This window comes from Phalacrocorax carbo, chromosome 5 (genome assembly GCF_963921805.1).
Source record: "Phalacrocorax carbo chromosome 5, bPhaCar2.1, whole genome shotgun sequence".
NCBI lineage: Eukaryota > Metazoa > Chordata > Aves > Suliformes > Phalacrocoracidae > Phalacrocorax > Phalacrocorax carbo.
Genome location: NC_087517.1, coordinates 11,777,616 through 11,789,709, shown reverse-complemented (window position 1 = coordinate 11,789,709; position 12,094 = coordinate 11,777,616). Strand labels below are relative to the sequence as shown.

The 12,094-nt window shown below is 49.5% G+C and overlaps 1 protein-coding gene across 1 annotated transcript in view; it reads right to left on the bottom strand.

The window, feature by feature from the left end:
- Positions 1 to 282: 282 nt before the first annotated feature.
- The window catches only part of ITGB5 (integrin subunit beta 5), a 63,987-nt gene continuing 52,175 nt past the window's right edge, over positions 283 to 12,094 (bottom strand). Inside the window, exons 11-15 of the mRNA XM_064451188.1 lie at positions 7,163 to 7,385; positions 6,348 to 6,451; positions 2,789 to 2,905; positions 1,444 to 1,610; positions 283 to 870 (exon numbers count right to left, since the gene is read on the bottom strand). Coding sequence (XP_064307258.1) covers positions 775 to 870; positions 1,444 to 1,610; positions 2,789 to 2,905; positions 6,348 to 6,451; positions 7,163 to 7,385 — 707 coding nt within the window. The 3' untranslated portion in view covers positions 283 to 774. The remainder of the gene's footprint in view (positions 871 to 1,443; positions 1,611 to 2,788; positions 2,906 to 6,347; positions 6,452 to 7,162; positions 7,386 to 12,094) is intronic.

Genomic DNA, 12,094 nt, shown 5'->3' with positions numbered 1-12,094 from the left:
TTTCCCTCAGGCTCCCACCAGTTTCCCGTCTGTTTAACACCGCCAGCACAGAGTGGGAGCTCGTTGTGACACTCCCTGCCCTGGGTCAACACCAGGGTATTAAATCAACATACCTTCTGCGGCAGTCGCTGCGGCTCCAGCTCCTATTTTTATAGCCATGTTTTGACTAATAAGGCTCTATTAATACATTAATCAGGCCGCACCACTGTTGCTTGCAGAAGCAAGTCCCAGTTTTGGTGGGGGGACTCAGCAAGGAAACAATGAACTCCACTAACAACATCATATATGCACAATAGTTTTATTTTCTTTTTTTATATAAAAAAAATTCCTAAAGACTGCAGAACTCTTGTATCCTAATTTCTTACACAAATGCTTCCAACATCCACTTCTTTTTAAGCTAATTGCCCCCTAACAACTTGCAGTGGTGTGGGTTCCCCTGATTTTTGACCTAGTCACCCTTTCTAATGGGATATGTCTAAAGCTGCAATATGGCACTCGGTTGACTTAGTTGGCAGGTTTAATATATCCAGAAAGCTGGGGTATGGAGTCGCACACGGCTCAGAGTCCATCAGCACAGGCGGGGAGCCTGCCGTCGCATCCGTGCTTTCAGAATGAACCAGACTTTTCTCCTTACTGTGCAAATAACAGGCTTTGGTCATCGACCAGTCCTGTTGTAAGGGATTCTCGCGCCTGAAGAGGATCCCATCTTCAAGTGGGGAAGCAGCACATACAGTCAAGCAATTGTCCACAGCAGTCCCAGGTGCCAAGACCCCATCAGTCAACTGTACCGTTGTAAGACCTGTTGAGCTTGTTGAATGTGAACTCTACGTTATGTGTGGAAATAGGCTTTCGGTAGAGAGGATTGGATGCCTTTGGAGAAATGAGCAGACAAAAAGAACAAAGGTGAGGAAAAAAGTCCATGTCATGGTGAAAATGTGCATAATCCCCCCTTCCTGGGCCAACTAATTTGGAGATATGTTGGCTTTGACTGAAATGTGTATTCAGATCCAAAAGCAGTGTTGTTTGTCCATAGCTGGTCCATCAGACCCACCTTCCAGCCTGTCTGCAGGCACAGGTGATGCCCTCGAATGCTGGGCAACTCCACATAGAGCCCCCCAGAAGGGCTCCCTCATAGATCTTATTGACCTGGCTGCTGCCAGTCAGCGCTTGGTCCCTGCTCCCCTACTTCCTCCAGCCCTCCAGCACTGCTGGGAAATACATAATGAAACCAAAGGCTGGGTATAATTTTGCAGAGTATTTGTAGCTTGCCAAGGGGAAGGGCAGTGCGACGTGCTGGACCCTTAAGCCCTGCATGGCACCGCAGGGCACTGGCACCCACATTTCTCGCACCTGCCACCCGCCTCCATCACTGCAGAGCTGTTTGCTGTCAGTGTATCCTGACAGCCCCCCATATGCTAGCAGCACCCCTGCCCCAGGGCTCACCATTTCATATCTGGCCCGGGACCGTTCGCTCTGGAATCGGTCAAACTCCCGTCTGTCGTGAATGGTGACAAGCAGCTTCCAGAGACCCAGCAGGATGATGCCGATCAGCACCACACTGCCGATCACCGCCAGCACAATCGTCACAGCGCTGGGGGCCGAACTGCACGCTGGTAAAGACGGGGAGAAGGTAATTAGCTCTGGTGCAAGTGTATCCCTGATCAGGATACTGGGACGTAATGACCTGGACATCAGCCACTGAGCAAGTGACCTCAGGGCAGTGTTAGCAGCAGTGACTAAATTAAAAAAAGCAACAGTCCTCTCTGAAACCAAAGGGGTATTTTTTTTTAAATATACAAATTCCTGACTAGAGACAGGTCAAAGGCACAGCTTTCATGGATGTCACTGGAGCTAGGAATTCATGCAGTCCTTTGGGGGAAGAGCAGTGCTGCAGTGCCACTGTCCAGCAGTGACCACTGGCTTTAATGCTGGGTGACCCATGTGGGACACAGAGGGTTAAGGTGCCTCTGGCAAAGCGAGCTCTGCTTCTGGCCCACATGGGGACAAGTGATCACTAGGCACTTTAAATAAGTACATTAACTGTCAGCTAATCAACTGCTCTTTCAATTAAGTGCAAGCTGCAGCAAAATAAAATAAAATAAAATGTGCAGTATCTCCATCTTTCCCATACTGGCCTGGGCCTTGGAGGACCAGAGCAGATTGCAAGAAGCTACTGGTGGGTGTTCGCCAGCTTGTCCTGTAACACCACATGGGGTTTTCTTTAAGAAACTGCATTGTGTGTGATTAAAATAATGCGGGGAAGCACAGCTGTCTGTGGCAGCCTGTGGAGGGGGACAGGGACACACAGCCCTTACGCCGCCTGGACCAGAGTTGGCTCTTTGGAAACGCAGAAACCCATAAATGGCGTGGTGTTTTCCTAACCTCTTGACTTAACCAGGAGCAGCACCAGGTGTCCTCTTCTGACTGTTTTTGCTCACAGTGGCTGTATCACCAAATCAGTACATGGCATACATTTTGCAATGTAAATAGACTGGATTTAATTTCAGCATCCTGAGCTGGCAGGAAGCCCTTCAGCTGTTTGCTAGCAATGCCAGTGGCTCAGGTGCATGTTTCGCTCTTGGTCAGCGTCCTTTTTTACTGAGTTGGGAGCATTTGGAGCTGGGTTTCAGCACTGTAAAACATCTAATTTTTTTAAATTATCCTGGTTCACCTGCTTGCACATGCCTTCATGCAGCCAGTGAAACCAGCCTTTCTGCTCCCCCCAGCAGCCAGTCACCTCTCGCAAGGCAGCCTGCGCTATTAAAAGAAAACCCAAGGGAGGGCCAACCTGGCTCTTTGAGGACAGTGAGGTTGGATTTCCCGCTGGCAAGCTCCGAGTAGGTGAACTTCATGACACAGTTGTTCACCGGGTAGGCGCAGAGGATCGCATTCGGGTCATCCGTTTCTGGAATGACATGCAGAGTTGCAGAGTTTTATTTTGTTTTTTGTATAAAAATGATTCCTAAAGACTGCAGAACTCTTGTATCCTAATTTCTTACATAAATGCTTCCAACACCCACTTCTTTTTAAGCTAATTGGCCCCTAAAAACTTGCGGTGGCGTGGGTTCCCCTGATTTTGACCTAGTCCCCCTTTCTAACAGGATATGTCTAAAGCTGCAACTTGGTTGACTTAGTTGGCAGGTTTGATATTAGGAATTAGCACAGCTCTCCTCTGCACGCTGAGCAGGGTTTCTCGCAGGTGCCAGGGAGTGGAGGAATAGGGACCAAGCCCGGAAAGCAGCACAGTTTGATCACAATTTGTGCAAATTGTAACTGAGCAGCGTCCAGACTTACTGCTCGAGAAAATGTGGCACTCAGAAACTGCTGTATGGCAAACAGACACAACCTCACACATACACACTCTTCCTTTGCACACGTCTGCTTTGCCAATGCCTTTTTCTTCTTCATTTGCTGAATTTCTTGGAGAGTGGAAGCTGAAGAGAAAGTGAGGGGACAGACTCAGCTTGTGAGGACACAGATGGGGCCAGCAGCAGCAGCCCATGGCTGGCTCGTGCTCCAGCTGTGCTGAACGGCACCAGCTCCGGAAACGGTTGAGAAGTTTGTTTTTAAAGAGGGAGATAGAAGAGGAAAATGGGGAGGGGAGGAGGGAGGGAAGGGGAAGGGAGGAGCTGGTTGGAGAGGAGGATATGGAGATGGGGAAGTTGGCAGAAATGAGTCTACTTGATTCCCATGGCCATATGGGTGCTGTTTGTTTGCCTGTTTAACATACTGTGGCACCAGGCAGAGCCTGGCACTGCTCTGGTCATTATAAGATGCTTCCTGAGGAAGGCTGCTTCACAAAAGCCATTACAAAATTTCAGCAAAGCCATCATCTGAGGTTTGCAGCTCTAGCTTCAGGAGTGATTTCAGCAAAGCCACCACCCTGCAAGGCCACAACTCGTGCCTGGAGGAAGATGGGGCAACATCTCTAGCTATGCCAGGTAACTTTGCAGGAGGACATCTCTGTAGGCCTGATGGACTGAGAGTTTCAAGGGAGAGGAAGGGATGTGGGCACCCAGTGCTACTGGTTGGTAAAGACATGACCTTGGCTTAGGCACCTAGAAAATGCTTCCCACAGCTCTCCTCCTCATTCATATCCATGCCTGCCTGTCATGCTGAAGAATGATCGCATTAATGATCATTGCTATTCCAGCTCCTTATCTCTCCTGTCTGTTTTTCTTTCCTTTCAGTGCCTTTGACCTGCTTTCAATAGAAAGATTAATACCCTCCATGTCAACAGCTCTAGGCCCAGATGCAATTGTCCCTCTGGTGAGTCTTGATGAAGTTCCTGGTGTGGACAAACCTCAGCTGTTCCTACCTCAGGCTGGGAAAAACTGCTTTACCTACACAGTGGTATCAAATGCAGGGCTGGAGAAGTGCTGATTGTTACAAAGCACTAATTAGATTAACAACAAAACTTCCGTGTTTCTTGACTAATGCCCTTCTGAGTTGAGCAGCAAATCTGAGTTCTTCCAGGCCCAGCTGCTTTCAATTCCATCCTTGCACCAATATTCTGCTACAAGATACAGTGAAAAAAGTTTCAATAGTAACGATCTCCATTGGTCTTCTCTAGGTTCAGGGATCACACGTCCACAGAGAGAGGTGTGATGGCTCAGCATTGGACCTGTCACGGTCCTCTCATGTTGAAAGCTCCTCTCTGGAACCATCAGGAATGGAAATGTAATATTGCAGAAGTGAAGGAGATCCTGCAGAGTCCAATGCAAGTCATATAAGCCTCCCAAAAGGCATCATTCTGGCTCATGAGTCCAACAATAGATGCCTGTGCTCTAAAAAGCTTTGAAACACTGGCTGCTTCATACCCAGAGCCAAAAGGCACTTGGGATCCTCAAGGGTCTGTTCATTGGAACTTGATATTTAAGACGATCCCATCCTCCACTGCCAGGAGAATGCAGACCTATGTCTTCTGTGACAAATATCAGTGTTCAGCCTCTCAGCAGGGACCTTTAACATGTGCTACATAACACAAAAGCACTTGAAGACCAGAATTTGGCTGAGTCTGCCTGTGAAGAAGTCTGTAGTCCCCCAAGCTCTTTGTTTAGGAATATTTTGCTTTACCTTTTCCTCTAGCAGCCCAGATCTCCAAGCCACAGAATGCCCTGAATTCCCAAGAGCTCAGCACCACCCGCACTCTGACTGCAGTAGTTCAACAGAAGAATAAGCATAATTCCCCAAAACGTTTTTCTCTGAAAGCCATGCGGGGGGTTGGCAAATCACAGCCCAGCCTCACCTCCCAGGGCGCAGTCAGCACAAGAGCTGGCTTTGGCATGGTGCAACACCCAGGCAAGATAGTTGAGCTTTAATCCCCTGTATTTGCTGGCTCCCAAGAAACGCAGGCCAGCCAGGCATCAGAAAGGAGCTTCGGTGGTTTGGAAGTGCCTTGTAACCTCTCGCAGTGTGCTGGTGTAGGTGCACTCCCTGGTAAACTGCGGGGAGGATGGAGAGAATGAGAACAAGTCTCCCAAAGGGAAAGGTAGGAAACTCCACTGGTCATAATTTAAAAGCTAGACACTGGATGTGAGAGGAGTCAATGGGAAAAACATTGCTGCAGGCAGCTCAGGAGGAAGGGAGAGAAAGGGCAAGTACTCCTACCTCTATAAACTATGGGAAAAGGAGGAAATGTCAGACGTGGACAGTAACTTATCCCTGCTTGATCTCCCTCCCTCCAAGGGGTATTGCTACAGCCAGGGTCAGGATTGTGATTAAAGCTGTCACAAATTTGGATCTCCTCTACTCCCCTAAATACCAACCAGGGACTGCCCGAATGGAGCTTCAAAAGAAGGGGGAAATATCATCTGCTGAGGGATGCACGTGTGGGGCAAGCTCCAGAAGAGGACACAAAGGGCAGGAGAGGGCTTGCCAGGGGGACTTTTAGCAGTCAGTTCCACCAAAGCAGAACTCATCGTGTCCAAAACAGCTTTGCTTTCCCTTACAAGCTCACTTCTTCCAAAATGAATTCACAGAAGATTAGAGAATGCTTTTTTTTGGGGTAATACTTTGTCCTTTTGCACTCTCTCATGGCTCATCTAATCTTCTGTCTCATCTGATCTCATCTCACTCTCTTTGCTCCTTGCATTGGTGGTAGTGGTTAGATGTGGTAAGATGTTCTTTAAAATCAAAGGGTTTTTTACTTCAATATAGATCACAGCCTGGAGGGAGGGGCACACATACCACATATGCACGTATACATACTACATACACACATACATTTCTAAATACCAAGTGTTCCCTGAGGCTTTCTTTACAGATATGTCTTGGTCTGGTTAAGAGGAATTCAATGCCACAGTCACTGGCTCCCACCGTCTGCAGTCCTGCTGCTGCGTACTTACCGAGAACATCCACAGTGGTGATGATCTCATCCTTGCAGTGCTTTTGGCAGGTTTGGTTATCAGCCAGTCTTCCTGAGTTAAACAACTTGCATTCAATGCAGTCCCTGCAGAAAGACACATGGAGGGGAAGATTAACCACTTGTCAGAAACTGCATGAACAGAGATTCACCCCTTGGAAAGGGACTCCCTGGGTGTGGTCTGGAGGCTGCACATCTGCACCACAAGGAAAGAGCAACTCCAGGGGGCCAAGTATCTCTGTCTCAAGGATGGATTTATTCTAGGGGTGGATTCAATGAAGGTGCAAAACAGCTGGTAAGTTTGGGGTCTGTTTGTCCTTTGGATGTCAGGAGCTGCATGTCAGCGGCTGCAAAAATCCATCCTGCCTGAGATCAAGGCAGATGGCATTGCTGCTCTGCACAATCTGAGGCTGATGCCCAAGACACCTCCATCACTGCGAGAAGGGCAGTCATCCCTGTCTTCCCCTCCTCTGCAGCTTACAGCTCTCTAGGCCTGGATGTTTACAGCTCAGGGTGCAGCAAAAATGGGGTTGCCATCCCTTCTTGCAGAGCAGGATGGCACTGGAAATGAATGAGCACGTGAACCTCCATGAGGACTTGGGCAGCAATACTTGTTGCTTCTCTGCCTGGGATACTCCCAGGTTGCTTAGAGTGGGTTCTGAGCAGCAGCAGGCTTGCCTAAGGCTAATCAACTGTTTAATGAAGCAGGAGTAATTCCTTAGCTGAAAAGTCTCCCAGGAACAAAAGAGCTGCCCATCCTACCAGTAAGAAGTCCCTCCTGAACCCCGCCATGAGTACCTTTTAGTGCTACAGACGCCTGGGCAGGTGGGACACTTCTCACACGTCTCTCCAAAAGCCCCTGGCTCGGTGCACTGACACTTCCCACAGACGCAGGTGCCCCTGCCGCTGCACATCTGCCCGTCACTGGAAACACAGCTGTCCATCTCGGTGGAGCAGTTGCAGTTGTCCCCGATGTAACCAGCATGGCACTTGCACTCCCCGCAGTGACACTCTCCGTGGCCTGAAGGCGAGAGCGGGGAGGAGGCATCAGCAGCATGCCAGTCAGTGCCAGGTGCCACAGCTGCCCCTGTGCCCCTGCGCAGGAGGGACCAGCAGCCCAGTAGGAAAAGCTGCTGGAGAGACCTTACTTGGCAGAGCAGCAAACAGATGGCAATGGGAAACACCTAGATATCAAATTATTATCTATGTTTAGCAGCAAAAAATACCTACTCACAGCTCCTCCAGCTTCCCTCTATAGTCGCTCAAGACAACTGGGCACCTTTCCCTTCCTAGGTGGGACCCGGTAGCCAGGACAGGGGCACAAACTGCCTTTGGGAGGTACCAGCAGTGACGGTGACCATGGGGAGAAGAGGGCAGTTCCCTTGGAGCAGACACAGCCTGCAGCTGGGGGAGGTGACTTCTACCCCAAGCCCCCCTGGGACCCCTGCTCAGCATAGCACTGTCATCCTGTGGGCGGAGGGCAGCAAAATGAGTGGGTCCATGCAAGGAACAACCACCTGCTATTGCAGAGGCAAACAGAATTAGCTGGTAAAGACTGCATTCTCTGGCCAGGTGTCAAATGTGTTACTCTCTTACTGTCATCTCTCCAGATGAGGGTTCTCAAGTATCCTTCTCTTTTCAGGGTGCCCTTTTGCACCCTCCTCGTTGGCCCCCATTCAGTGCTTGACACCACCAAGCAAACATTGACACCTGAGGCAATGTTTCAGCAGCGTGTTGTCATGAGCCTTTCTTACCCGCAGAGTGAATATTCCCCACCTCTGCCTCCTGGTGCCCAGCACTGTGTAACTGGGCTTTGCAGAGCACTATACCTCCCACCTCTGCAGAAGGCGGCTCTGTCACTCAGTCCCCAATGCTTCCTAAGCATCACTTGGCTTCGCTCATGTGCCCACCTGAAGGCTCCAGCTAAACTAGGAGGGTTACGTGCAGCTTAGAACCATGATTTCCATAGCTACCGGAGTAGCAAAAATATTCAAGCTGATGAAGGGCCTCTGGCAGCAGCTTTCAAAGTACTGCTTCTCAACAAAGCAGATGTGTCTGTCTCAGAGGCATGGCACTGGGCAGACAAATACTTCAGAGCACTAGAGCATGTGGCAGAGCAGGTGCGATCTGGCTGCTCACCACATGAGCCAGGTAGGAGGCAGCACAGCCAGACTGTGGGCAGTTTTCTGCTCTGTCTTGCTATGGCATTGGATTTTGCTAGCAGAGCCGCTGTGCCAGTAAATGCGGGGCCAAGCCATGCTTCCAGCCTAGCCTTCTACAGGCCACACCACTCAGCAAGAAGTTTTCTCCTCCTCCACACCTGCCTGCCCTCTGTTGACCCTGAGCTCTGGAGATCAGTATTACTGCTGGGCCCTCAAAATGGTGTAAGAGAGGGGGGTCCTGCGAGGGCTTCTATGTTTACTGGGATGGCTGGTGTTCTGTATAAATTTATCTCTTTTTTCTCTGTCTACATCAAGAGAAATGAAGATGAAGCAGTGCTTCCTTGCTGGTTTTGAACCCAGGTATTAGCAGCTAAAAGCCTAGCAGGTTGACCACTTCATAAGGTCTTTCCTACCCTGCTTCCCTAACAGCTTTACTTAAGAACTACTCACAAAACCCTTAAAAGTCCTTAAAAAAAACTTAAACCAACAAGCATCATCTCCTGTGTCCAGGCAAGACCTCTGTGTCCCAGCTAGTGCCATGAAGGTTGCTGGGACCAGTTGAACCTCCCCCAGGGGGCAGCTCAGGGCAGCTCACAGCAGAGATGAGTGAAGAAACTGATCCAGCAAGGGCTCTCCTCTATTGAAGCATCCCCTTGCAACTATGGGGTTTAGCGACGGGCTGAAAAAGTCAACAGGCTTAAAAGCTTTGAGCGATTGTAAGAGGAGTGGCTGGCTGCTGAGCATCTGGTTTCAGAAAGGCATCCATCAGCTCACTGGAAATACTGCTTGAATTCCACCTTAGTTGACCACTAGGAGAAGAGATGCCTTTGAAGGCATAGTTTATAGAGCTGAAGAGGTTGTATACAAAGCTCATCAGAAACCTAATTACAGCTCAGCTTTCCCACTGGAAACAGCCTCAATCACCTCAGACAAGATAAATTATATTCACACTCCTTTCATCAGCACAAAACTACTGATCTCCTGCCTCTTCCATCGCTCCAAGATTACCAGCGAGGCTGTGGATTGTCAGGCTATATCCCTTGCCAAAAGTCATGGGAACACCTTCTGTTTTACAAGGCATCTCATATATCTCAGCACATCACAAGCTGCCCTCCTACAGCCTCTTTTGCACTCCCTCAGTTTGCTTTGGACCCAGCCTGCAAACTCAAACATTATTAGACAGTGGAGGTTATGTTTACAAGATCTCTAGAGGTGACGTCCTTCCCTTCCTACATCTGATGGAGATTAAAAAATCCCTCACTCTGTTTGCCTTCATGACGACAGCCTTGCCCTTTCCCCAGACACATCTGTACAGGCAGGTTGGGTTTGCCCCTTCCCTGTAAAGCTCTGGTTTTGAGCCCATGGGCACAGCTACGTCCACCACCGCTGCTGCTCAGGGCACAGCTGCAGAGCGGGGACCCCGTGTACCCTCCGCTTCACAAGCGAATCAAACAGGGTAGCTGGCTTTTATTCACAATTCATTCAGGCAACCTGGCTCTTGCACACAGCAAGCTTGGTGCCTCCATGGTAATGCATATATCCAAATTAGCTATAAATCAGTTTTCTTAAACAGGCACTACTTCAAGGAATCCAAAGCAGCTGGCACTGGGGCTCTGTGTATATGGCATTTAGTAAATGTGTTCACACTGGAATTTGAGCTGTGAGGGCCAAGAGAAGCAAGCCAATGGCATTCACACCACCCTATGGTCCTGACCTGGGTGGGAGCCACCCCCCTGCTCTTGGGCAGAGGGGCAGAGCCCCTGCAACGTCAGCCATAGCTTGGTCCCCCTTAGACACCGCAGAGCCCAGCAAAAGATGTGAATCCATTGGAAATCCATCTCTGGAAGTGTTATTGCTCATGAAGTGGTTCAGTTTTTAAAGCTGCCAGTGCCAGGCCAGTATAGGAGGCTAGAAAGCTTGCACATCCCTTCCAGCCCCTGGCAGGCTGGGGATGAAGCCTGGAACAACTGTCCCAGGGAAGAGAAACAGCCATTTCCAGATAATGCCTCCTGTTAAACTACTGTGACTGGAAAATTTCAGAAACAGTTTCTTAAAGCAAACGGTTTTGTTTATTGAAGGGGATGAAGAAAAAGCCCTAATATATGAGGGTGACTAAGTGTGTGGTGTGAGCTTAAAATTCAAAAACATGTTGAAATGGTTTTTCTGCCTCGGCCACACTGGTTCAATGTGGAAGAAGTCACTGGCTGAAGCTCATCATGGGAAATGCACCAAGGGTGGAAATTTCCATGTTGACCTTTAACAGCAAAGATGTTACATTTTCACTGCCTGCATCAGCCTGAGAGTGGCCGCTCCTGCAAGCACTGGGAGCCCCACTTCTGGTGCTCTCTTTTCATCTCCCACACAGCCTGAAGACTGGAGAAACATGGTGAGTGAGATACATTTACTTCTCATACAGGCATTGCAAGAGTCATCCTGCTTCTCAACGTCCACCTGGAGTACCAGAGATGGGAATGCACTCCATCCTCTTGCTCAGGACAAAACCTGAGAGGAGCCCCAAGGCAACATGGCATGCTGGTCACAGCAAGTCTTTTGGTGATGGTGACCCAGAGCTGAGGTTTGCAGTATGCAGAGTGCTTCCTGGTACTCATATTTCACAGCAAAACGTGCTGCACTTTTTCAGTCTCAGCTATCCTATGGTCACACACAAAGCTGACACAGTTAAGCAGTCTCTATGCCCTGTAAGGTCATGCCTGCAGGAAGCCTTCCGTCTTTACACTGATGATGAACCTAGTTTCACTTCCCAGTTTCATTTCCAAGATGCAAATGCATCCTCGAGGAGGGTGTGTTTCAAGACACCTCTGCACCAGCAGAATTCTCATGGTGCAGGACATTGCCCTGGATTTTAATACCCTTGAACCCTTTGAGTTTGCATGGTCTCTGTTAAAACTGGTTTGTGAAGCCAAAAGACATTAATTATGTTCTCCAAACATAACAAGAGATGTTTTCTTCTGTTCTCATCCTTGAAATGAGACGAGCTTAGATATTTAAAAGATCCAGATCTAATTGGGAGATGAAATGCTCCCTCTGAATTTGATAACATACTTCCCAGCCAGCTCTTGATTTTTTGGGGGGGCTAACACAAAACACATGTCAGGGAGGCTGCAGAAACACACTGGGAGGGTGTAGCAGAGGAAAGCAATGCTTCTGGCAGGGGAGAGCAGTCCCCAGATTAGGTTTGGACTATCTGGGCTCTGGTGGGTGGGAGCCACAGGGCACACTGCTGCTTGGAGGTACCCTCTTCCCAAGGAGGCCACTGAGGTGGACTGCAGCCCAGCTGGTCTCTCCGTCTGTCTTCTCTGCCCCGAAATACATCCCCACCCCACTGCCGTGCCCCGGCTGGGCTGCACGTCTCACTGTCACTCAAACGTCTTTTGGCAGGACATCCAGCTGTCCTCATTTCACCCCAGCCGCCTCCCCTCAGCTGCCCGCCAGGATGACAGCCGCAGACCACATTCCCCCTGCCCGCACTCCGGCACTGCACAAACCTGGCTTGGCAGCCCGACACCAGTGTTGCATGCCACGGCTCTGGCCGTTGCTGGCAAGCAGG